This window comes from Melopsittacus undulatus, chromosome 2 (assembly GCF_012275295.1).
Source record: "Melopsittacus undulatus isolate bMelUnd1 chromosome 2, bMelUnd1.mat.Z, whole genome shotgun sequence".
NCBI lineage: Eukaryota > Metazoa > Chordata > Aves > Psittaciformes > Psittaculidae > Melopsittacus > Melopsittacus undulatus.
This window is the reverse complement of record NC_047528.1, coordinates 29,179,816-29,206,672: the sequence shown is the minus strand read 5'-3', so window position 1 is coordinate 29,206,672 and position 26,857 is coordinate 29,179,816. Positions and strand designations below refer to the sequence as shown.

General features: G+C 41.1%; 1 protein-coding gene across 3 annotated transcripts; it reads right to left on the bottom strand.

Annotated features, from left to right (window-relative positions):
• Positions 1-1,297: 1,297 nt before the first annotated feature.
• On the bottom strand, positions 1,298-26,786 carry NUFIP1 (nuclear FMR1 interacting protein 1). Of its 3 annotated transcripts, none has more exons than XM_005147709.3 (10): positions 26,491-26,786; positions 26,165-26,253; positions 23,470-23,574; positions 22,739-22,801; positions 22,348-22,424; positions 14,995-15,087; positions 11,275-11,537; positions 7,639-7,767; positions 5,673-5,905; positions 1,298-2,450 (listed from the first exon to the last, which is right to left on the bottom strand). In XM_005147709.3, exons 1-10 carry the CDS (start codon positions 26,729-26,731, stop codon positions 2,109-2,111), a joined length of 1,635 nt encoding a protein of 544 aa, XP_005147766.3. In that variant the 5' UTR covers positions 26,732-26,786; the 3' UTR covers positions 1,298-2,108. The 3 variants fall into 3 exon arrangements, with proteins under 3 accessions (XP_005147766.3, XP_030903612.2, XP_030903613.2); XM_031047752.2 differs by having other exon boundaries at positions 26,503-26,786; XM_031047753.2 differs by having other exon boundaries at positions 26,435-26,499.
• Between the last annotated feature and the right edge of the window lie 71 nt (positions 26,787-26,857).

Below are 26,857 nucleotides of genomic sequence, written 5' to 3'. Positions count from 1 at the left end.
GTTGGCAGAACTCACTACAAGAACAGCAACAGCAATTCTACATGTATACAAACTCTAGGTTAAAACTCCCAATTTATGCCATGTACAGCTCTCCCTCAAAGGAAACCAACTTCTTCCTATCTACATGAAACATAACAGATTTTCTTCTGACAAAGCTTTTGGGTTTTTTTTTGTGAAAGTTTAATATTCTTACATCCATAATGACAACAGAAAAAAAGAATTCAGATTAAAGGAGGTTTGGGCTATTTTCCTTTTTTTTAAACAAAAAGTCAGAGTGTACAGTCAAAGAAATCTCTGCCATCAACTTGATAAAGACAGAAGCATGTTAAAGAGTGTTTAAAGTGCAATTTAGTAGCAATCCTAAAACATCCACTTTTTTCCTGCAGCTGTTACCCACACTTTCAACAGCATCAGTACCACTCCACTCTGAAATCAGGTTCTGCCCAAGTGCCAGATCTCTGTGGCTTAGAGTCCTTTGCTGCTATTTTCCTCAGGGTAAAACTGTTAAGAGCCATAAGCAAGCCAGTGAGATTGAGATAGCTTGTGGGATTATTATGGGAAGAATGAATCATCTGCCTTGAAAATATAAATGTTTATCATTACTGCTTCTATTCTGCACATATATTCTTGAGACACAACTTCTACAAGGGTATTGATATTTATATAATACCATAAATTTAGATAGTGAATTACAAACACAATATGCAGTCGTAGCTATAAATAGCAAAGCAGTGGGACAGAATTTTCAACTATTTCTTGTTTCTGTGCACCACAAATGAGATGTACGGCACAAGTTAAGGAAGTAAAGAAATTACAGTTATTAGGCCAAAAATGGACAAACCATGTGAGTCTCCCCATTTTAGATGGTGAAACAGAAGGCTGGACTTCCATCAAAGAACAAAAATAAGATAAAGCAGTCCCTGAGATTTAACCATGTCCCAGATTTAACCATGACTAAGAGACAAAGAACAGACTCTGAAGTGGAGGTTTTGGTAACAGATTATTTTTGTGGGATGTTTTCAGTGTCAATGTGACAAGCTAACACCTGCCCTTGACAAGAAGCATTCTGACAAACAAATGCACAATGTAATCAAAGGGCTAAACTTGTTTCTAAACCTTGGCTGATGCTTTTAGTGTTCACAACACTACGGATGTACACACAGATCTATGAAAAACAGAACAGATCACTGAACGTTGCAGGAACACCGTAATAATGCACCAAGGAAGAAATTCTTCCAGGAGGCCAACTGATAATCTCCCAATGCACATTAAAAAAGGTCAAACCAGTAACTCTTGGTAAACTTTCTGAACTTTAATAGTATTAATACTAAGATTTTGCTTCAAGAGTCAGATTTGCCAGGCAATGACTGTAAGAGAAGTTAAGGCTTAATATTGGGTACCTGAGGTCAACCAGCAACCTAGCAGTGATGCAAGCAGTTAACAGCCACATCTTTATTTATTTATTTATAAAAAAATGCTTCTTGCATCAGTCTGCACCCTCATTTTCATTTCTCTGCTTGGGTAAGTTGGTTCAGAGAGGAAGAGACTCCTACTGCAAGCAATGCTTTTAGAGCCAGGTCAGCTGGATCTTCCATTTAATTTCTTCACTGTATATGGCATTTATATTGGATGTATTGCATCAATAACAGCCGGGAAAAACAAAATGTGCAATGAATTGAAATCAGAAGGACACTGAAATAATTCTGGACACTAAAGTTCCTCCCAGACACATCACACCAGACCACAATTTCACACGAAGATCCACCCTACCACATCATTACTTGGCTCTGGTGATAGACTGACACACACTTCTTAAACAGGTAAAACATTCAGAGCTCTGAAGCTCAAAAGTGAGGATCTGCACCTACTCTAGACAAGGTCCTGCTCTGTGCCAGTGCTACCTTTCTGCCACAAGGAAATGCAATTACTCAGAGCAGATGATGTTTTCACAAGGAAATTGCTACCTCAGGCAGAACAGATCAGAAAAGTGGTTTTAACAGTTCTCAGTATGTAATTTAATGATCATTTTGTTATACTGATGTTTTTCAAAAAGCATCAGTCAGGTAGAAAACATGAGCCTCTGCTTTACTGTCCAGAACAGACATCATCTACAGTACTTGTTCACACTGAATTGATGGGGTTTCCCATGTGTCCTCATCTGCCAAGTGAGCCATCTGCGAAGCCTGATCCTCGGGTGCTTTCTCACCCTGGGCTATTAATAATGCATCTTCTCTTCCTCCTGCTAACTGAAGGTCAGAGCTACAAGAACAACTAAATTCATTGAGTTTGTCTGCCAAAGACTCTGCTGTAGCTGTTGTAGAGGGCTGTTCAGTCTCTGTTTCAGCTTGTGGTTCTGTTTTAAAATGAAGTCCAAATATGTTATTCCGGATGAGGTATCGAACACACTGCAAAATCACATTCCTTTCATGCCGGATGTCCTGGGCCAGTAACTGGAAAGAAAGAAAAGATGATGATACACATTTCCCTCTGTTGCTCTGATATAAGCCTAGGAAGATGTACAGCTCTAGTCAGTAATTTTGAACATCTCTGAATTAAAATAGTTGGCTTTCTCACAGGAGTCCTGTCCTGGATACACAGGGCAGGAGACTACCTTACCAGACATAACACAGAAAAGCCACATAATCCCACATTTGGTGTTTTCCTACTGACTGAGGCTTTGGCAGAGCCAGTGAGTGTGTTTGACAGCACTACCACACAGCTTGCTGGGCTGGGCAGTCTAAGGGCTTGCTGTCCCCTTGGCTAAGGGGAGATCAGACAGACCCCTTACTGCATCAGTGCAACTCACCTGCCAGGAATAAAATGAGCCTGACAACTAGCAGCAAGTAGCGGGTGTTCTGGGGTTCTTTTACTCTTTGTTTAGGGTTTTGTTTTTTTTTTAGGGTCATCTGTGTCAAAAACTGAACAGGGTCAGCAAAAGGCCCAGAACAGCAGAGAAAAAGAGGTGGGACCAGGCATTCAGAGAAAAGGCAGCAAGGAGGGAGTTGCTCTTCTGGGCAGCAGCACAGGTTAGTGGTCAAACACAATTTCTACTGATAGAGGCTCATTAACAGCCATGATTTGCTATAGTACTGGCACACAGCTGTACCACTGAAAAGACAAAAACCACTTATGTGCCCACAGTGCACATATTTAAGCACTGCTCATTTGGCACCATTAATGTACTAAGGCAGGTAGAACAAGCTGGTAACTCTGATGGTATCTCTGCATTAAGCTGATGGTTTCATTTTGCTCAAGTGGTAGAGAATCTCATTAAATATACCTATTCTTATATTAAGAATTTCGCCCCCAATTATCCAAGTGCAGACACAGATGACAAGGTTCTCATATCATGGACTTACACTAGGCCACACATTTCAGTACATCAGGACAGCAAGTCTATTAGCATCGTTTACACTTCCCAGGTTATAGTGTATCTGTAATTTAACATCCCATGCATTTTTTATTAGAAAACCCCTCTAAGTAAAAGACAGTTATGAATTCAAGGAAAGGGCATGTTTCATCAAGTACTAGACTGGATTTAAACAGCAATAACTGGTTTAGGCTGTAATCCACTAATACAGTATCTTAAACTGCTAGAGACATCCTTCATCTCCTTTAACTTCACTTAAGTTTACTTGATGTTAAAAAAATATGAATCAGCCAGAAGGCTGAAGGACCTTTTGTCATTGTGAGTGTCAGCAGAACTAGTACTCTGTAGAAACAAGTTTAAAGCAAATGGCTGTATCTGCAGCTACCTGATTATTTCACACGTTGCAGGAGATCTGGCAAAATCTGGCTTGTAATTTCACAGAGAAGCTTTTCTGTTGTTGCAAGTTTCAACAGTGGTTTAACCAACCACTTCAACGTGTGCATATTTCTATTTAGGCTAGTTACTACAAGGTGTTAAAAGCAGCTGACACCTAAAATGGGTCTTCAGAAACCTCCCATCTGAAGAAAGAGATGCACATTGGGGCAGAGATGGGACAGCATAGCCATGTTCTCTTTGCTGGACTAGGAGGAACTGCTGAATTCCCAAATGGCCAAATAGCAGCACAGATTGGATACACAATCACCCTACCAAAGACTTCATCTTTGTATTATATTTTTTAATTCAGGAATAGGTATCAGTGGAGTGATGCTATCCAAGCCTTTTATTTTGTCAGCATTCAGAATGACTAAACACACATTACTGTGCATGGCTACAATAAGCACGCTTTAGTAGTGCCCAAGCCCACTGCTGAATGACTGCAATAGACATCTGCAGCTGTTCTCCTACCTGCTCTTTTATAGCAAAAGGGGAGGTAGGAGAATAACAGTATCATCTCACTGACACAACATCCTTTCCATAGCAATTCTACTTCCTCACTTTTTGGATGAATTCTCAGCAACAACTCACTGTAAAATTTCAACTCTGCTTCCTCAAAGGTTTAACACAATGACCATTTCTGACAGTGGCAGCCTACCTGTGAGTCTCAGGCACTCCTCTGTGATTCATAGCCACAGTACACATCCTTTGACTACAGTTTTGAGCAACATTAAAAGATTAAAAAAACACACACCAAAATACAGTTTTGAAAATTAACTATACTGGCAAGCTACAGTTCAGGCTTCCAATGTTCTGCCAGCTTCTCTCAGCTTGTGGGACTTCATCTGACTTTATTTCAGAGTCCTGTTTTGCTTTGATCACCAACAACTTTGAAGAGCAAGAGATAAAGACAACTGCATGCTTAGGGAGCTACACAAAGGGCAAACATTTCCTTTTCAGTCACTAGGAGCTTTAATTCTTGGCAGCAAACAGCACTATGTGCTAAAAAGACAATCAAGGGACTTCTCCTGCATCTGCAGCTTGGGATTTGCCTTATCAGGTATCTCTTGTCTAAACATCCTGTGCTGTTTCAGAGCCCTGATGTCAGTGGCACCCTGCTTTCCACTGTGTTCTGCCGAGAGCAAGTTTTCCCTTGATAGGGGAGCTTTATGTAGGCTGTTCACAAAATCGCAAGGGTAGCCTACTATCTGATACTGCTTCCGAGTCCTAAAAGCAATAAAAGCTTCAAAGAAAGCCACCAAGCTTTCAAATAGGATGCTCTGAACTATTACTGAAAACAGAATCATAACACCTCAGACTATAAACCTCTTCTTAACCTTCTGAGACACCAACAAGCTCTTCAAGGTAACAGCACTGTCTCTTCTTCAGATTGATATAAACATGCCTACCTGATGTACATGCAGGTCGCAGCTCAACACCACTCTACAGTTTAAGACACCAACACCCTTACCAGCAGGATCTTATTGACTGCATCTGAGAAAGTTATGTGCTCCTTGATCAGAGGAAGGCAGCCGAATAGCCAAGTCAGGAGCAAAGGGAGAAGGATCAGAATAAAGCTGATGGGATCACTCACAAAACAAAATCTATTGGATATGGGAGGAGTAGGAGTCCTTTATGCAGCTCATTTTAGGCACATGTTTACGTTGTCATCTCCTGCTCACTAGGGTACTTCTACCTGTGTATTTAAGTGTCTACACCTTCTCCAAGTGAAATGCTCACTCTGCTGTTGTTAAGACAGGACCTTTGCTAACAGACTGCTCTGACTTCCAAGAGGGAAGGGGAGAACAGCTCACGTACAGCGCTGTTCTGGTACAAGGAGGCATTATTTTAGCACTAAGACTGTTACCATTTCCAGCAGAGTTGGCCGGCGCTTCGGAAGAAGAGGTAATGTTTTCTTGCCCCAGTTATCAGGCCCTCTGGGGGGACGTGCATTTGAATTTGAGCTTCTCAACATCGCGCCTGCATGTTCTGGACGTTTTTGCTTCGGATTTCGGTTCCAAGGAACAGAAGTAGTTTGAGGCGCAGTTTTGAGCGCAGGCTGGTTTTTCTCAGTTTTTGTTGCAGTCTTGACAGGGATTTCTTAAAGAAAAAGAACACACTTTCATCTCAAACTTAAAAGCCTTTTTAACATCATTATATCCCCATGCACTGGCAGTTAGTTAGCACTCTTCTTGCTCACATAACCTGATGTGAAGATGTTCAAGGTTTACTTGAGGGAAGGGAGGGTTTTGTTTGGTTTGGAGTTCCTTTTAAAATACAAAGAATAATCTCCAAACATTCACAGGAAAGAAAATAAGATATTTATATTCTGCAATACAAAAACAGAAGTAATAAGAGTTGAACGAGATTTTCCAACCTCTGCCTTCTTATTACTTAGAAAGTACATTACTCCTGCTTCACAAAATACCTTGCCATAAATTTGGCTGCTGAGAAAATCATGATACAGTTAGGGCAGACAATGCCCAAGTTAAATTCTCTGCCCGCTAGATATTCCATGTAACTTTGGGTAAGCCATCTAGTGCACATAAAGCAGAGTAACTACCTGCAAAATCAAGGAGCAGCAGCAGCATTTCCATACCATACACTGGTGCATACATTCAGGAGAAGCACAAAATTCGAGTACTATAGAGTTCACATCTTACTGCAACACCCATCAGCCATCCATGGAAAAAGGTCTTAAGGACATGGAAATTTGTTCACAGGGTGAGCATAACAGCTTTTTCCTGGCACTATTCAAACAGGATTTGAAGTGAGACTGAGGACAGGTTTCTTTTTTATTTTCCCAACTAAGAGGAAAAAAGGCTTGGGAAATTCAATTACTCATCAATTACTAACCAAAGGCATTTTATACTCCCCCTTTAATCCAGCACATGCTGCTGAGAAAAGGTAAGCAAAGAGAAGGGGGGAAAAACCCACCCAGCCTTCCAGTAAACTCTGAGGCTTTCTGGAGTATGCTGTAGGGTTGGGGAATGGGAACATGAGATGTGATACAGGCCAAGTGGAAAAGGCCATCCCATGTCATGTCTGCACAAATGCTGTGTTATGTCCAGGTGCTTCTCTGAGACTGGGAGTTATCACCATACTGGGAACATGTAATGGCTCACTCAGCAACCCTAGCTAGTGCTCAAAACTGGGAGGAGGGAGCAAGGGGGAAACAAGAGGAGCAGATTAACAGCATAACCTTTTACTCCTCCCAACCCATCTTTATGCATGGCTTATACCAGTACTAGTATGGGCTGCCACTGAAAGTAACCTGGAAAGGGTCTGTATCCAGACTGCAACAACATCCCCAAGCATAACCTTTAACAACTTTCACTTTTTACTTGCACAAGCCTAAAAATCAACAGATACAAATCAGCTCATTCAGAGCTGGCAGACAGGCCAGAAATTGAAAGGCATTTCCATAGCCAAATATTCTGGAGGTATAGCTGCTGAACTGCCACTACTTTAACATCTTTGCTAAATGGAAGCCACAGCTTACACATTGTGATTTCTCCTGCAACACCCTTGCTTTCTCTTAAAAGTTTTTTTTTCCTCAAGAACTTGTAAGTACTATATAGATTCTGCTTTCAGCAGTTGGAGACATAGCAATAAAGAGCTACCACAGGGCTACTGCACTCATATGTGACGTATTTGTGAATACACATGGGCTGGACAATAAGATGAGCGTTGACAAAGGACCAAATACACACAGAAGAGCTGAAGCCCCATCAAAGAAGAGTGATTTGTGATCAGGTTTTATCATTGCTTGCAGTCTGCATCAGCACAGTGACACAGGGTAGAAAAGGAAAAAGGGATGTGCTTCTACATACCTTCAGGCTCACTGTCAGACACGCTGCCATAGTTAGCTGACAAGGAGCTCAGAGCAGAGGTGACCTGCTTGGGAACAACAGTCAAACCCAACCTCTTGTCTTCAGCTGCTGCTTCATCCTTGTCAGATTCTGCAAGGAAAGAAAAGGCAAGAAGAGTTTTTTCAGTTCTCCTGCATGCCAACAGCCACCCTTGCAGGTGAATCCCTATCTCACTATTACAGAAGCCTGACGTTGGGCAGCACTGTTCAACACCATGGACTGACAGGAAAGCCACACATTTGCCTACACTCTACAGATACTCAGTAGCAAAGTCATCTCCCTTCTGGTTTACAGTCCTGCCAGCAAAACTACAGTAGCAAAAAGTTTCCTGAACAAGAGCTTGGGTTTTCTAGTTCTTTCTTCACATACCAAACATAATTATAGGTTTTTAGTATCAAGTGTAGGTAAAGAGAGAGAGAAGATATCATAATATGTTTTGAAGTCTTATTGGATTTAGTCCTGCGGAGGCGAGGGGTGGGGGAGAATGATTCACAAGCCAGTCGGGGGAGAACTAGGCTCATTCAAAGTGAGAATTGAATAGCAAAGCAATTTTTTGATAGTAGAAGACTTCACAGGGGACATTGAGAACCAAGGTTACAAATCAAATGATCAAATTTCAGCTGTACTTCAGAACATTTGATACGACAATCCCTGCAGAGCATTACAGACATGCAGAAGAGAGGTATTACAGTCTCAAACAACCCCAAAAAAAGAATGTCAGGAAGATAGGAGGCAAGTACCCAAAAATGCTAAAATTGAGGATACCAGGAAAACAGAGCCCTAACAGCAAAAGATTCCTAAAAATAAACATGCAAAACTATGACAGCTTTAGTTTGAAGCAAAAGATCCATATGCACTAAAATCATGAAAATACTCCAGGATCAACAGTGCTAGAATTAGCAGGAAAACTAGGAAATGCTTTTCACTAATATACTTGCATATAAATTTCATACACACACACACAAAACTACCAAAAATAGTTTGACAAACCAGCTTGTTGAAACTTCCAGGGGAAGGCTGATTGCAATCTTATTTTCACAAAGAATTGTGCCTTCTCCCATCCCCTCTCTGTCCAAGCCTGCCCCACAGGAAAGCTGCCTCACACTCCTTAAAAAGATTTTACTGAATACAGACTTTTGAAACCACAAATATTTCTCTATGCTCTTCTAATGTATCGTTAACAGTTTACAATTTGTTTCATTGAAGCTCATACTTTTGGGTAAAAAAACTTTCAGATAAATAGGTGTGTATTTATCTCAACTACTTAACCTCATTCTTTCAACTTTGAGCTCTTTCTGAGGAAGGCTGATTCTCACCAATTTAATAATCATGCCAATTTACACTGGAAGCTCATGCTGAACACAGTGGCTTTTTCTGAGAGAACACATAGCACCTGCATATACTTAAGTGATTATAAAAACTGCATTTAGTGCAAGTTATTCAATTTTTATTTCTGTCTTTTTTCCTAGCTCATCTAAAATGTTGAGTGCACAGTGTGGTCGGGTGCCTTCTTATTAAAGTTTAATGAATTACTTTTAATTTGTTTTTTTTGCAAATTAGGAAAACACATTTACTGCAATATATTTTCTATTTGAGAGTAACACATTTGGAGGAACTGTTAGGTATTACTGAATACAACTGACTGTTTCTGGTCAGTACACACCTCAATTTTATGCCTGACAGGTCCATCATCTTACCTTGTTCCTGTTTATAAATCAAGAGGAAAAAAATATTTGTCACCTCCCATTCAATTTCTTGTCTTTGAAGGAACTGACCACTAAGCAGAACTTAAGTGAATGCATTATACAAAAAAAACATACATTCCTCTAGAGGAAGGGCTGCTGCTGTTAGGAAGGTTTGAACACCTATACTGGAAAATCATAGATTTCAGTTGTATGGTTTTTCTTAAGTTCTACTTAACACCATGTTTGTTATTATCTAGGTAGAATAAAGACAGCACCCAGCTTTAATAATGCATAAGCAAGTACCCCATTCCATTTCTATCAATTACAACACCAGTTACTAGCTGTACTTTGGTATAATTAGACTTTTTAACATTAAGTAAAGCACAGATGCTGTGGGGAAATACGATTATATTTAAGCATACTTCATTTTGCCAACATGCAGAGATCAGTGAAATAAACAAATTGCATAGGGATCCTGAGTTCTTGTTCCCATTAATGGAAGATTATGTTTTCAAGAAGAAAAACTCTGCATCAGACATCTTTCCAGGGGATGCATTCTAGCCTTGTTGCTAAAAATAGCTAGTGTAAATCAGCTTACATGCCATATTCTAAGAGTACTGCATCACTGCTGACTATATTATAAATAGTTATATCTGGAGTTCATACTGCTGCCAGCATGTGGAAACAAGACATGCTCACCAAAAAAACCTTAAGCAGCAATATTACAAAGAACACACACATATGGAGAGTATCAAGAGTAATAATACAGCAAAAAAGCAGAATTAAAAGAAAAATGCTGACATTTTAAGTAATTCACTTGACTCATACAAGTAAATCCATTTGTTTTCACATTCTTAAAACCACAAGAGGATATTTCATAGTCTTTCAAAATAATTTGATTGTTGAAGTACTTTATTCTTCCTCCGGCTTTATAAAGATTTTATTTCACATTGGTTTAGCAATCTAAGCTGGTGCATGTCCTTTAGACTGTTGCACAGTATTTATGTCAGAACATGTAATACTGTACACAAACTTCGTGTACACACTTTCAGACCCTTGACTAGCAAGGAAAAGCTTCAGCATCTAAACACAGAACTCAGATGCTGTTTCTTTTCTTCTTCCTGAAGTTACTACACTGTCACTTCCCTATGGCCCAAACCACTTCCCATTTGCTGCCTCTCCCATCTAAGTGTTTTGGACAACAAAGCATTTCTAATCAGAGGATTATAGGTACAATAAGATTATTATGATAAAGTACTTGTTAAAACAAAGACAGAATTGAGGTGCTCCTTTAACAGCCTAGAAAACCTCTCCAGTTTGTTAGCCAAATATTGATTTAAAGCCAGTAGTGTATTTTAAAACACAAAAAGCTAAGATATAATAAGTGTCCAGCATGGCTAATTTTCAAATCCAAGACACACAAACATCCTGTCTACCAACATCTTTTCCCCTTTAGGTTAAGCATTCTTAGATGATACAGAATTGTATAGAATTCTTTAGATAAAGCACTGACCCACTCTCTCACAATAACTACCCTGGGAATTTTCTTAGAAGACCATGTCCCGAATCACAGAATCCCAAGGGTTGGAAGGGACCTCAAAAGATCATCTAGTCCAACCCCCCTGTAACAGCAGGGTAACCTAGAGTACATCACACAGGAACTTGTCCAGGCGGGCCTTGAATATCTCCAAAATAGGAGACTCCACAACCCCCCTGGGCAACCTGTTCCAGTGCTCTGTCACTCTAATGAATCAGGATCAAACTTTAGGGGCATTTCCATTTAAAAGTTCTAAGTGCAAGCTTTAGGTGCCGGGATGTTTGACTACCCCAGAAGTTGCTAGTTACATAAAGATCAGAAATCACTTCAGCAGTACTACTTCAAATAAAAGTACTCCAGGTTCCTTCATCTTACCAACATCACTGTTTGCCAGAAGACCAAGAGGGTCTACATCCTTCACATACGGCTGAGATGCCAACGCATCCTGGTTTTCATGTTCCTTTTCACACATGCCATTTTCTGCCCCATTTGCTTCATTTTCAGTTTTAGGTACATTATAATCATCACCATTCTTTTTAAATTTCTTCCAAAATGGGCGCCTTTGTCTTCTCTTCTGTCTTCCTTGCTGCTCAAGCCTCTCTTCATTTCCTGAAGGTTTCCACATCCCCTTCATTTTGCTGGAGAATAGAAACACAAAGCTCATATAAATGACAAGCTATGAGAATAAACTTAACTGACATAATCAAACGGCTTAGATTTAAGACTTGGCAACACAGCATGATGCCAGGACTTACTCCAGCTCAGCTAACATGTGGTGACAGACCAGACAGGCAGTCACAGCTCATCTCATTGGCAGGACAATGTGACAAAGCTGGAACCTAAATGAAGAGTTTGAAGTTCACAACTTATTTTTTAACAAGGCAAAGGGTTCATAGGCTATGCAAGTTCCTAGATCTTCTAAGGCGTCAGGACACTCAGTTTTCATGTCACATTACCTACACAGAAAAGCCAATATAGAAGGGATAACCTAAGCTTCCTGAAAATACTTATTTTCAAACAACAGAAACTTAATTCAGCAAAGCCAGATTGCATCTCACCAGCAGCACATTCCAAACACAAAAGACACACAAGATCTACCATCCTGGATGAGCCCCATGGTGCATTCTGCCCTGTACTCTCTCCCTCAGCCTCACCTACAGCATGGCAGAGGTCCATTTATTCCTAGTCAACTGTACCATACTTGGTACAACAGCTTCATACTGAAATTTCTGTCTAGGTCTGGAGTCATGTACCTGCACACAGGGTCTCACAGGTGTATTTCTAACCTGGTGCATTCTCATTGAGAAGCAGCCAGTGGAACAACTGAGAAAATTACAAAAAAAAAAGCATAAAAACAGGGTGGCAGGGCGAATGGTCACTTTTCTCCTCACCTATTTTTCTGCAGTGTACCACTTAGAGACTTTCTCTCACTAGAGGTGCTCCCAAGATACCTGATGGTTTTGCATCTCACTCTGTGGGATGCTGCGTGAACATCTGGCATCCCTGAAATCTTGTAGCAAGGTGCTAACATTTTGTAAAAAAATTACTTCCTTTAGTTTATCTTCATTCTGATGTTTAAAATGGTCATTTGGTACCTCCCATCCTTTTCAAGCTGCCAAAACCTAATGCACATCTGCATTATATTCACTTCCTCCCACCTATAAAGATTTTTCTAGACCTCCATCATACAGCCCTTCCAAGCTACCCACTTCTTTTCTTGTACAGAAACATTCTTATTACCAACACTCCTCTCTTCCATACCTTTCCAGCCTAATTAAGTCCTTCTTGAAATAACTGGGCCTGCCATAGCATTCAAAACGGCTTTATATCGCAAAACACATTTAAATTCTCCAGTCATTTCATAACAGTGTCTAACACTGACTGCTCATCCCTGAGAGCATCACCCACTGTAGAGCTCCTGTGGTACAAGAGGCAAGCCATCACCTTCTCTCAGCCACTAAAGGAGATCAGTATTTGCTCCCATAATTCAACTCCATTTAGACAGAGAACTGCATTTCTGAATTTGTACAACCAGACTCTGAATTCGGATATTGTTGCATAACCTATAAGATATTGAGAAAATATAGACTCAACTAGAGGTGCCATCCTTGACCAAGGGTTAAAAACAACCATTTGATTTCCTTGGGGCCTCAAACACCCAGAAGGCAACTCCAAGGTCATAAACACATCCTGACAAATGTCAGGCTGGCATGTGCCCTCTGCTTTCCCTTCATGAAAGATATACTAGTCTTCACATCCCATTCAGACGGGATAAATAGCCACATGCTCTTACTCAGCTGTTGCAAGACACCAGACAGACAACCAAAGTGGTCCTTCTGCATGCCTAATCTCACACGTGGGGATGCTGAGAATTAGCAGTGTAAAGCACTTCAGACAACCACAAATGGAAAGCACTGTGGAAGTGTTAAGTATCTAATCCTTCCTAAATCTTGCTTAGCTATTTGCTTTAATAGTACAGCTTGCAGAGAATAAGCTGTATTCTATTTTTGCCTCATGCATCAGTAAATTTGCCCGATAAGCACCAATTCCAGGATCTTCACTGTTGACATACAAAGCCGAAATGACAGCTCTTTGGACAAGTCATCAAGTCTATACCGCTAGCAGCTCAGGGGAAAGAAAAAAAAAGATATTTCTAGAATCAACCAGTGTTAAAGGTCACTGAGTGAAAGCAAACAACCTATAATTTTAAGGACTCTTTTTCCAAACAATTTTCCAGATATAAAGTCACTAACAAACATAATAGTATGGAGTTGCTGATTTGACATTTAAGACTACATAATGCATCTGACTCACAGCCACAAGTTACCAAATAAACCTGTAGACACCAGTTCGTTACTGTGACAAGCAAAATTCATCTTTGCTTGTAAGAATCTCCAAACATATTATGTGTTAGCAGCTTTAGTCTCAATGCCCAGGTTTGGTTCCTTGGGCCCAAAGGACTTCTGCAACTTTATATCCTATAAAGGAAGCTTTACTTTCTTCAGACTTTTATAAATCTTTCCTTCCAAAATCATGAAAGACAACCAGCTAGAAGGGGTGGATAAATGGATCTTCTGAAACCCAAACTGCACCAATGCAATTTGCACCATTATTACCATTTATCACCATTTAACAAATTATACTAGCCTGACATGAAACCTCTTCTGCACTGTTTCAACCACTTTACCATGATGCAAGTTTTTATTGCTTTGGTGTCATCCCTATTAAAAAAACAACCAAAGAAAGCCCCTAGGCAAGCTCCAGCTTCGCTTCCATGCAGCAGTAAATGGTATTTAGCAAGAGCCCTTAGGACTGAGTCTGCTCCTGCCTTCCAGCTGAGTTGTTCTAGTTTAAATAGGTGACATTCTGTGAACATTTTTTTTAAACAGCCTTCCCACAGGCCCTAAAGTAGAGCTAATGAAGTTATAGCTGGTTCCAAAGAACGTTGACACTGATGGGAAAAGAACAAAGACCATGCTGGAAAGTAATTTCCCAATAAAAGGGAGAGAACAGATACAAGTTCAAGAGGAGTAAGTATTAAGCTCATAACAAAGGTAACAGGTAGATAAAGATTATGGAGGGTACAAGAAAGAAGTGGTACTACTTAAGCTATGAAAATTAAGTTAAATCTTCCTCCCCTCTTCACCTGATTATTGATTTATCACCTGAAAGGAGAGAGTAAGAAGCCAAATCCGCTCATAAAATCTCCCTTGGCTATGTTCAGGCATTAAAGGATTAGACCATCTGTATTCATTATGCTGCATGACTTTCGTCCCCATTATTCCTTCTTCAGAGACCAAGGTTACGCTGATCTAATGAATGGCCACTAGAACATGGCTTTCTCAAACAAGCCAGAGTACAGAATTCAGCAAGAACACCAGATTTCTAATACAATGATTGTTTAATTTAACTGAAGTGGACTATGAAGCACTGTACACAAAAGAACATTACATCTGCAGTTTGTCAAATGACCTGTTCCTATCAAAGGGCAGCTAGACAGTGTATAGAGTGGAAGCAGTAAGTGCTGAGAGACCACACTAAGAGTGTACTTCTGCACTCATGAGCAAAGTAACTAGCTTGTTTTAAAATACTTACCCAAACTGTTGGGTAGTCAGCACTTCTCCCCTTTCTTCCTTCTGCGTCTGCATCGCCTTCTTCCTTTCAATGTTTGCCGACGTAGGAAAATTTCTAGAAGGAAAAGCAGATTCACTGGGATCTTAAACGATTCATTGTACTATGCCAGTTCCCCCTTTACCAAACCAGCATCCTCTATAAACATAATACATTTTTAAAACATTTCATGGAAGTTTAGCAGACTGTTTCCTTCTTAAAAAGGCACTGGTTAGGAAAAGAAACCTGAGTGCTCTTGAGCTTACATACTCAGGTTATTAGAAAATAAATTATACCAAATTGGCATGATTAGATCTACCAAACCATCAAACAAGCTATAGACAAACAGCGCAGTTACACTTACAGACCCTCTGCCTATCCCTACATATAACAGCATTACTTAATCTTGCAATTTGATTTCTATGGTGCTTCAATCGGAGTATTTGAATGATTTTAAAAGGTACAACATGCCTCTAGCAAAGCAACTGCTGAGTTCTTGTAATATCAAAAGAGCTTGTAAGAACAGCTTCTGGGTGCACAAGATTCCTCTAATGCATCAGTCAGTGAAAAGCACACAAGTTTCCTCTCTAGCAATATTCAGTATTGTGCTTGCACACTGACCTCTAATTCACCAAAATAACTGCCCCTTTTTAATTCAGCTTCAAGAAAAATTGCTAAGTCATGCAGATCAAAACAAATTTACTGTTACAACCATCTCCCAAACCACCCTTCTATTCCCCACCTCCCTCCATATCCCTCCCTCCAGACAAATACACACTGGTTCTAGCATGCAAACGCTGCTGCAAATTACTGTCAAAGCCCAAAAATGGCTCTGCTAGTTGCTCTGTAAACATCAGTTAGCTACATCCCAGTGCTTTGAGATAAAGGTGGCAAATGATAAACATATATGCACAACCACCACTTCCCTCAGCTTCTGGATAGAAACACAAAGTGTGTATTTGACAAATCTATTAAAATGGAGTAATGAGAAACTTGGAACAGCTACTCACTGTATGCAGCTATCAAGAAGGGCATGCATCTGTCTCCTAATATTTAATCTTATCATATGCATCTTCTCCATTTTACAACATGAATGTTAAGTGTCGCATCGATGCAAGACATCTTCAACCATGTACCAAGGGAAAAAGATGAAAGCGTTTCCTATGGGACACACCTAAACATGCTACAGAACTTGTTTCCTTTAAGAGGATGTGAACATGGGCTGTCAATGTCCATTTTCATTTGATTTCTCCCAGAAATCTGCCATACAGCAAAACTGAACCTAGGGATGTGATGTTTTACCTCCACCCTGCCCTGTTAGCTACATTTGTTCATGATGTTACACTCCCAGCACACAGCAAGCATGCAGTGAATTTTTTAATCTCAAGAGCTCCGCATTAGCAAAGACCCTTGTGCTTGGCATCTCTCCAGTTTTTGGACAAGATGCTTTCCTTCACACAAATAAAGCTCACACGAGAGTGAACTACAAAATAAGTAGTTATGCTCAGAAAAGCCTCAGGTTTGTCTTAGAATTTCTTTTTTTCTTTTAAAGATATAAGAGAAGACCCTTAATCCTGGAGCAAAGGAGTCTTCAAAGTGCTCCTGTAGTTATGCTGATTAAGGACATATTCAGACATGCTCTCACAACATGATTTGAGATGTAACTGCCTCCCACTTTCATTCCTATGAGTTACCACTCCCTCCACCAAGCCACCATAATGGACGGCATGAATGCTTTCAGTTCGATTCATTGCCAAGACAGACAGATTTCTCCTAAACCACCCTTCTAGTTGATACAGGCAGTAACTAACAGCTGATGAGAGCTCAAGTTGTAAGTCCAAGTATGCCTGCAAAAGCACATCTGAAGCAACTGGTAGTGGTTGTGTTCATTTCCCCCAGCTCTTCTCAAATGTGAAGTAAAACGTTAATTTTAGTAACTACCTTTACCTTGCACAGAATCTGAATCTATTTTGACAGCACAGGTGCAGTGCTTGATTTCATTCTCAGTGAGCAAACAAGCACCTGATAGTTTATTCTTCTAAGGACATGGTGGGCAGTAAGCTCTAGATGTGCAAGTCCACAGGTCACCAGCCTCAGTTCAAGGTAGGCTGGGCTCACTCCTCAATAGGCGCTCTGCTGTGTGAGGATGAGCCTAAGCTAAGCCCACCAGTGGATCCTGGCCAAGTCAACCCCAGTTGTCCTGCAAGGAGCGTGTGGACCAGAGAAGCATGGACCAGAGTTACCCACCCACCACAATGTACCAGCCCCAGTGCAAGTCCACAACCCATCAGGTATCACAGCCCCAGCACAAAGGGTCTGTGCACCTTCTAGCATCAGGTAGATTCACCCATGCAGGCAGGAAAACGCAGCTGGACCCTAAGCAGAGGCAGATGCCTACAACAGAAACATTACGGTCTTGAGGTACAACTCTATGTCAGATTTTGCAATTTTCACTATCTAAGGACAGCAACAAACTACTCAAGAGAGATCATAAATCAAAGAGAGGAATTTATTTATTTTAATATACAGAGGATTCTTATTCAGGAAGGCTGCTCCTGAACAGAGGTGTGACAATGCAGAAGGAAGAGCCTATACTAAACTTCTCCACATAAAAGGCCACATGTTAAAATCTGATGAAGTGACTTGTGTTTGAATCCTTCTCATAAGACATACCCTCCTCCTCTCCTAATGAAATTAGGTTCTTAAAATGCTACCTACAAACACCACTGAAGTAGAAGTAGCCTAGCACTTAGAACCTGCAAATGACTTGTCAGAGCTTGACTACAGACAGCTTCATCAGTCACCACAAAGGCTTTATGAACCTAAGCAACTTATTGTAAAAGAGGGAGTTAAACCAGGATGCAATGGTCTGACACACTAGATTTCATGAAGGAACCAGTACTGCCCAAGAAGGCAGTCACATTTCATAGCAGCTGCAGTTTCCAAGCATAGACACTTCTATTACCTAAACTGGAAAGTTTTCAGTGTAAATTGTCAGGATACCACCAGAAAAATGGTTTTCTGCCTAAGAGGAATACATTACATACACACCAACAAAGTGACATGCAGGAAAAGGATACTCTAAGCTTCCACAGACAGGAACTGTGACACTAAGCATAATCACTAACATGTGCTCCTTCCCCCAGTCCCTGGTAATGAGTGCACTTGCCAAAGTTACACATTTTTTACAAGTCAGCATACTCTATCTTGCTCACATCAACATGACAGTAAACTAGCCCTTACCAAACAGTGGAAAACCAGAGCTTTGACAATGTGTAACAGAAGAGAGACTTGTTTCTATGTCAGTTTACACACTTTCTGAGTAGAAACCTATAAAAGTTTTCACCTTTATAGGAACAGCGCTAAGATCAAATTGCCTCCATAATTTCTTGAGCTGGTTTTGATTGCATAAGCACAACCAACAGCAAAGGGGACATGACAGCCCAAAGGGAACAAAGATGGCCCAACACATAGCTGATAAAAATCTTGGTTTAAGACTTCCAGGCATTGTATCTCTAGAGTTATCTTACTGCTGAGGCAGTTTTACTTCTAATCCATCCCTGCAGTAACTTTCAGAGTAACTTTACGGTATCTAAGTTTACCTTGATCTACCAACACATTCATCCTATTTGCTTCATATTCTCTACTTTTACTAGGTGCCAAGAAATTATTTTCCTTATTACATATTTAACTGCTATAAACGCTACACCAGGGAGGATTCCAAGCTACTTTAGGATTATCATTATTAAACTAGAAAACCACAAATTAATTAAAAGTGGTGTGGTTGACAGTACTGGCCTTCATTCATTAAGGACATGCTCAACCTATGAGATGCATTGCAAGGAAATACAGCAGTCAATCCCCAACTCAACAAAGAAAACCAAGTAGGTGAGAGAAGGTGAAGAGAGGGAGAATTTACAGGCAGCACGCAAGATCAAAAAGATCCTCCAATGTTATATTAGGACCTGAACAAAAGAAAGTTTAACGATTCACTTCAACACCAGAGCAGCCTTGCCACATTCTAATAACCTTTGCTCAAGAAGAATTGGATTAGAAACAGATGGGCTAGAAAGACACAGATCTCACTTGGGAAAAAGCAAAGACAGCAACACCTCATTCTGACACATCAAGGAAATGCACTGTAGATACTTCCCTTCAAGCTTGTGTTTAAGAAAAAATATGCTGAAAACAGCACATTTCTCAACACTTGGAAGGGATAGGACAAATCAAAACATGAAAACTGATTGTAATCACCGAAGTTAATGTCAGACTTCACAACCATCTGTCTGCAAAACACAGGGAAACCCTGAGATTCTGCAGAATTTCATCTCTATTGCTGTTGGCTTAATTAGATTGCCTGGCTCAGCAGGTTCAACAGGCCACAAACCATTAAAGAATCTTTTAAGTAAGCAGAGGCATGAAGGCTGCAGCAATGAACAGGACATTGTACAGACAGGCAAACAGCATTCTAGCCCAGCATACTTCATCCAGAGATACCCGCTCCTTACCAGCTCTCTCCCTTCACTTTACATCAGTAAGGCTGCTCTTTAAACACAGGCTCTTTCTAAAAGATTTTAAGCAGGATACACAACTGAGCAACACAGCAGCTAATTAAGAAGGAGAAAAAAAAATCTCAACACTAAGTAATTATTTATAACAGAAAGAACAAGACAAGATTGTTAGCGATGCAGCATGGAAACACACATGTTAATTCTCAGTAACCTAATTAGAAACAAACTACTAATGACCTAAAAAGATTCATTCTCAGCTCTGACTGGAGGTTCTTGAAAGGAAAAGGCTTTTTCCTGTCACCATAAACCAAAACCACCTAATAACTCAGACTCCCTCTGGTGTCCTTTCTTCCTGTACAATGCAATGTTTACAAGTCAACAACAGACCTTCAGTACTAAACTGATGTTTTGCTGGCGACCCAATTAACGCTTCACAAAGGTTTCAGCTGGGTTTCTCTCTCCCTTTTCCTTTTTAATTAAAAGGAAAGGGAAAAAAAAAAGAAAAAGGCAGGATGCAAGTAGAGTTTTTCTTGCTGTACAAAGACTAACAAAAGACACCCAGGTACTCATTCTACACCCATCCATTACAGCTAAATAAGATGCCCACAGGACTGAAGTACCAATATAAGCCACAATTACTCCACCTAGTGGCACTGGCTTAAAAGGTACCAATCCTATACTGCATTTTTTGGTTTTTGGTTATGACTATTGGACTTTATTTCCATTGATTTTACTGCATTGCAGCAAATAAAAGCTTTCAGCACTGTTCTACTGCAGCCAAATTATACTAACCTGTAAAAAAAACAGTGGTATCCACCATGAGATTCTCCAGAAACTCGACAAAAAGAATCTCAGACAGAGCATCATCCTTATGATTAACTGTAGATAACTGTTGCTTTGTAGATAAATGTTGATTTGTAGATAAAATGCTGCTCTGATTTGCAGAACACACTCCCCAACAGTATCTAAAACATGACTGTACATTCAGATACTGCTTCTCTAATGTTCTACTATATAGTAGTGCATGTACTGACATGCACACCTTACACATCATTTCAACAGTTAAACTTAGCATCAGCCACTAGAGAGGAACTTTCCCAAATGCCTCCCAAAACAGAAAATTGTATTAAAAGTTGAAAACGAGTAGCAAAGACTCTGCATGCAAGCAATGTTTTTCCTTAGAGCTATTGTTAGGAAATTAAATGTACGCCATCAGACAGACAAATCTAAAGACATTTTGGGTTTCTGCTAACCCTGTTAGCACTTCATATTGTAAGTAATAGAAGTGGCAATTATCATTGTTGGGGGGGGAAAGGATAACAATATGTAGACCACATGCATATAAAATCCAAGCCCTCAAGTATGTTATGAATAAAAGGAAACCCTGGCGCAAAAAAAAAACCTTATTCCAAAGTTACACTTGCACATACCACAAGCAATTTTCGTCTGGTTAACTATAGCAGGTTAACCATGTCTAAACATGGGAAGTCTGAAAAAGCTGAAGCCATGTCCGAAGTTAAAACAAGGATCAACTTACATGAGGAAAAATTTTGCTTCTCAGTACAGCAAAAAGTGACACAAGGCCATAAAAGAAGTCTCCTACCATACAATCCACTCATTTTTCTGTCAAAGCTACCATGTAAAAACATAAAGAGAATTATTGAGAATTTTCACAATGAGAACAATCAGCTATTGTAACATAATATTCCATTCTCCCCAGGGAAGTGGTGGATTCCCCAACACTGGGCACTTTTTAAGATTCAGCTGGGCAGGGTGCTGGGACATCTTGTTGAGGTCATGCTTTGTCTAGAAAGGTTGGACCAGGTGACCTGAGGTCCCTACTAACCTGGTATTCTATGTTTCTAGAAGTCAGGTTCAAAGGAAGAATGCATTATGACTGCATCAGGCAACTAGGTTTATTTTCATTTAGAAGAAACCCTTGAAATTAAGTTTGCATCACGTCCCACTGTGTAGATAGGACTTCTACACACAAAAACAAAGCCTCTGTATGGATCACTTACAAGACTATATTCTAAGTCAGGAAAAGTAGTAAGGAAAGCCTACAGCATCTTTCACCTGCTAGAAAAGGGTAGATTTTAATCTGTTCAACTCATAAAAAAAATAGAGGTATAAGGCTTATGGAAGTACAGTGTGTTTTTTTAACACTTCAACACTGGTCAACAGAAAGAAGCTATACCACCATGACATCGCAGAATGAAAAATGATGAGAAATACTGTTTACACTGTAACTTTACCTTACACCCTAGGTACAATGTAAATTAAGAGTACGGGAAACAGCATCATTCACAGATGCTGTTCTCTTTCAAGTAGAAAACAAATAAGCAATATGGAAAAATCTTGAAAATTAGGAAGACTCCCTGCTGGGGTATACTTGCACAACAAGGAACCTGCAACAAGCTACACACAGCTGGAGGTACTGCAATTATAACCAATGTAGTAGTTCCAGGCTTCTTAGCTATTAAAAATCCACCAAGCAAACACACACATTTCTGACCTAAAACGTCTCAGAGATCAAGCTAACAGGAATGAGATGTTCACCTTACCTGCGGTACCAAATCAAACATCTAGGAAATCTACTTCCTAGGTGTTGGTATCTGACCTTCTATTATAACCATCCAAATTATTATAGTCTCTACAGCTGACATCCTCCTGGCTCAAGCATTCTGACACAGAACACTACCACAGTTCTGCAGAGACCAAGGAACAGCAGAAGCCAGCATGTGCTGTTACTGCCCTTCAGCTGTCATCTAACAATCACACAGGGAAAATACAGTAAAACAAATTCATAGGTATAAGCCTTACTCACTTTTTTCTTTCTTCTCTCCATTTAGCAATCTCTTCTGGACTATCTAATTTTATTCTTTTAGCACCAGGTGCATGTGCCTAAGAAGAAAGTATTTCATAGGTGTTTAGAAGGGGAAGGAAAAAGCATACATGAAAAAAAGCATCATTCTCTCAAACTATAGCAGTATTGCACTGTTTACATCTCCAAAATTGGAGAGACACAGTGATAATAAATCAATTTAAGAAAGTCATAGCTTTCAACATATTCTCATCCACAGTATTGTCTTACAACAGATTCTAGTCAGAGGTGATATGTTTGCCTTCCAGCAGAATGAAAGCAAGCCTCTGAAGAGCAAAAGGGTCTACAGCAAACATTGCACAGACCCAGATTCTGGACTCAGGGGGATACCTACATTCTTCCAGTGTATCTGAACTATCTTCTCATGTGCGCTGAAATTGCAACCTTCTTCTGTGCACTGCAAGATAAGGTGATGAACTTGAGACACACCAAGTTATGTAATCAAATTACAAACAAGCATTTGAGGACACTTCAAAATCAGTGCCAGACTCCTGTACATTTAGTTACACAGAACTTTTAAGCTACAGTTTCAAAACAAAGGTGTTTGTAAAAACAGTCAGAAGGGATAACACACTTTAAATTTCATCCAATTTTAAAATAACCAGTGAAGCCAGTGTATCTGAAAACTGGAGAGAATGTTAACCTAAGAGAAGGATATGCAAGACTCCGATTTCAAATGTTGATACTTGCAGTACATATATATATATATATAAGTATATATATACTTGCAGTTGATAGTTTGCAGTAAAGGAATGGATTTTAAAATATGCTTTCCACAAAGTCTTCTCATACAAAATTTTTTTATGCTACACTAATGTCAATGACTTAATTCCTACCATTCAGCAATGATCCACAAGAGACATAAAAAAACTTGAGCAATAAAACCAAAAATACAACCGAGACCTCCCCTACACACAACATTCAGAAAAAAAATCTCATACTAAAATTTTTTGCAGCTCTGGAATCTCTTTGCAAAGACTCATTCAAAGAGTGACTACAGCTAACTACTTATCAGGGACAGAGTCGAAACTCAATGCATAAATAAAACAAGCCAAACTCATCAACCTGTTTATGTTGTGAAATATGTTCATCATACTTCTCCTGGTTTTTATAGCCACGGTCACAGGTATCACAATAATGAGTGAAGACAGGTTCTTTTTTCTTTTTGTTCTGCAAAGCAAAACAAAGTAAAAAAATTACGAGGTCATGTCAAGAACAGTTACAAGACAACAAGGTATTCATGGCTTTAATTAGGTGCAAAACACTTCCACAAGTATTTTTGTTAATAAAGCATGTTAATAAAACATGTTTCAACAGTTTCAAAGATGAAGTTCAAATCACCTCTCTTCCAAACACAGCAATCTGCACTCAGCTCTTTCCACTACCATCTTTCCATCAATTGTAATTTCTGCAAACATACCATAGAATCATAGAATAGTTAGGGCTGGAAAGGACCTTAAGATCATCTAGTTCCAACCCCCCTGCCATGGGCAGGGACACGTTCACTAAACCATGTCATCCAAGGCTTCATCCAGCCTGGCCTTGAACACCGCCAAGGACAAAGCATTCAGAACTTCCAGGGGCAACCCATTTCATGGCCTCACCACCCTCACAGTAAAGAACTTCTTCCTTCTATTCAATCTGAACTTCCCCTGTCTACATTTTAACCCATTACCCCTTGTCCTGTCACTACAGTCCCTAATGAAGAGTCCCTCAACAGCATCCCTATAGGCCCCCTTCAGATACTGGAAGGCTGCTATGAGGTCTCCACACAGCCTTCTCTTCTCCAGGCTGAACAGCCCCAGCTTTCTCAGCCTGACTTCAAACGGGAGGTGCTCCAGTCCCCTGATCAGCCTTGTGGCCCTCCTCTGCACTTGTTCCAACAGTTCCATGACCTTTTCATGTTGAGGACAGCAGAACTACACACAGTACTCCAAGTGAGGTGTCATGAGAGCAGAGTAGGGGGCAGGATCACCTCCTTTGACCTGCTGGTCACTCTCCTTTTGATGCAGCCCAGGATACGGTTGGCTTTCTGGGCTGCGAGCACACACTGAAGCTGGCTCATGTTCATTTACTCATCAACCAACACCCCCAAGTCCTTCTCTGCAGGGCTGCTCTGAATCTCTTCTCTGCCCAACCTGTAGCTGTGCCTGGGATTGCCCCAACCCAGGTGTAGGACCTTGCACTTGGCTTGGTTGAACTTCATGCAGTTGGCATCAGCCCACCTCACAAGCATATCAAGGTCCCTCTGAATGACATTCCTTCCCTCCAGCCTATCAACGAAACCATGCAGCTTGGTGTTATCGGCAAACTTGCTGAGGGTGCACTCAATCCCACTGTCCATGTCACCGACAAAGATGTTGAACAAGACTGGTCCCAACACTGATCCCTGAGGGACACCACTCCTTGCTGGTCTCCACCTGGACACTGGCCATCTTTGCGTGCACCCATCCAGCCAGTTCTTTACCCACCAAGTGGTCCCCCTATAAATTGATGTCTCTCCAATTTAGAGATAAGGATGTCATGTGGGACAGTGTCGAACGCTCTGCACAAGTCCAGGTAGATAACATCAACTGCTCTACCCCTGTCTATCAGTTCATAGCCCCATCATAGAAGGCCACCAAATTGGTCAGTCAGGATTTCCCCTTAGTGAAGCCATGCTGGCCGTCACCAAGCACCTTGTTGTTTTTCATGTGCTCTAGCATGCCTTCCAGGAGAATCTGCTCCAAGATTTTGCCAGGCACAGAGATGAGACTGACTGTACCAGACTGGCACAGATTTATTGAGAGCTGGGAGGAGAGCTAAGCTACAGCCCAGAGGTTCTTCCCTATCAAGTCAGGCCACACCCAATCTCACATGACATGTAAGCACTCAGGACAGCAGAGATCCTTCAATCTCTTACTACGCACATCAAGGTGATCTGGCTGTCTAATCCGTGCTCTATAATAAACACAGTAGAGCACTAACGTAATTGAGGCACCAGGCACCACTATGGAAAGGGTTTTTCCAAAGAAAGCTTGTGTTAGAATTTGATTGTAAAGTATCTTTCTTTCAATGACCTCAAGATTTGCAGACTGACTGTCATATGCTTGCTATCTTGTAATGGTATCACAGAATCCCAAGGGTTGGAAGGGACCTCGAAAGATCATCTAGTCCAACCCCCCTGCAAGAGCAGGGTAACCTAGAGTACATCACACTGGTAGGCATATTAGACAAGACTAAGAGGTCTCTGTAGTACCACAGAGCAAGTCCCACCTGACTGACACCATCACAGAATGGCAGAATGGTTTGGGTTGGAAAGGACCTCAAGATCATCCAGTTCCAGCCATGTGCCATGGGCAGGGACACCATCCACTAAACCAGGTTGCTCCAAGCCCCATCCAACCTGGCCTTGAACACTACTAGGGATGGGGCAGCCACAGCTTCTCTTGGCAAACTGCCAGGGCCTCACCACACTAACAGGAAAGAATTTTTTCCTAATATCTAATTTAAAACTACACTCTCTCAGTTTAAAGACATTCCCCCTTGTCCTGTCACTCTATACCCTTGTAAACAGTCCCTTTCTATCTTTCTTGCATTCCCCCTTTAGATACTGGAAGCCTTCTCCAGGCTCTCTCTCTTCTCCAGGCTGAATAACTCGAGCTTTCTCAGCCTGTCTCTATAGAAGAGGTGTTCCAGCCTTTTGACCATTTCTGTGGTTCTCCTTGGAGCCACTCCAACAGGTCCCTATCTTTCTTGTGCTAGGGAATCCAGTCCCTACCTTTGGCTTGTTCTTTTCTTCTGGATAACATTTGCCGGATCCAGGCCTTTGCTCGCCTTGCCATTTCTGGGAGAAATTGCCATTTCCACCTGCCAAAAAAACAATACTAATTAAGAAAAGCAGGTTATACATGCAGCTGGTAAAACACAGCCCCTGCTGTGGCAGGGAAGGGCCTGAAAGACAAACCAGGGCTGCACAGCCAGCAAGAACAGCAGGCCACGCACTCAGAGGGGAAGTCCCCCATTCTCCAAAGGTCAGAGAGGTCCCTACCAGTGAGGGACTGTGAGTTCATGGGCCCAGGAGACTACTTCCCCCTCGCCCCTCACCAGCGTACGGGCCTTGCCGTTGCTCTCTGTAGGCCGGGGTGTACCAGGCAGCGGGTGGCCCGTAGCTCTCTGTCTGCGAGTAGCGTTCAGCTGGCGGGCAGTTCTCGGCCGGCTGCGAGTAGCCGTCGGGAGAAGGATAGTGGCCGTGCGGCGGGAAGGCAGCGGGAGGAGCCCAGAGGCTAGGGCCCCAGGGCGGCGGCGGAGGGAACCCCGGCGGGGGGAACCAGGGGAACGGGTTCATGTCGGGCAGGAGAGCTCCCTGCTCCGCGGTGTGCTCCCGCCACCACGTGGGGCCGACCCAGCGGCCGCTACAAAACACGTCACTTCCAGGCCTCGGCCTCCCTCCATAAGTCTTCGCGAGGAGGGC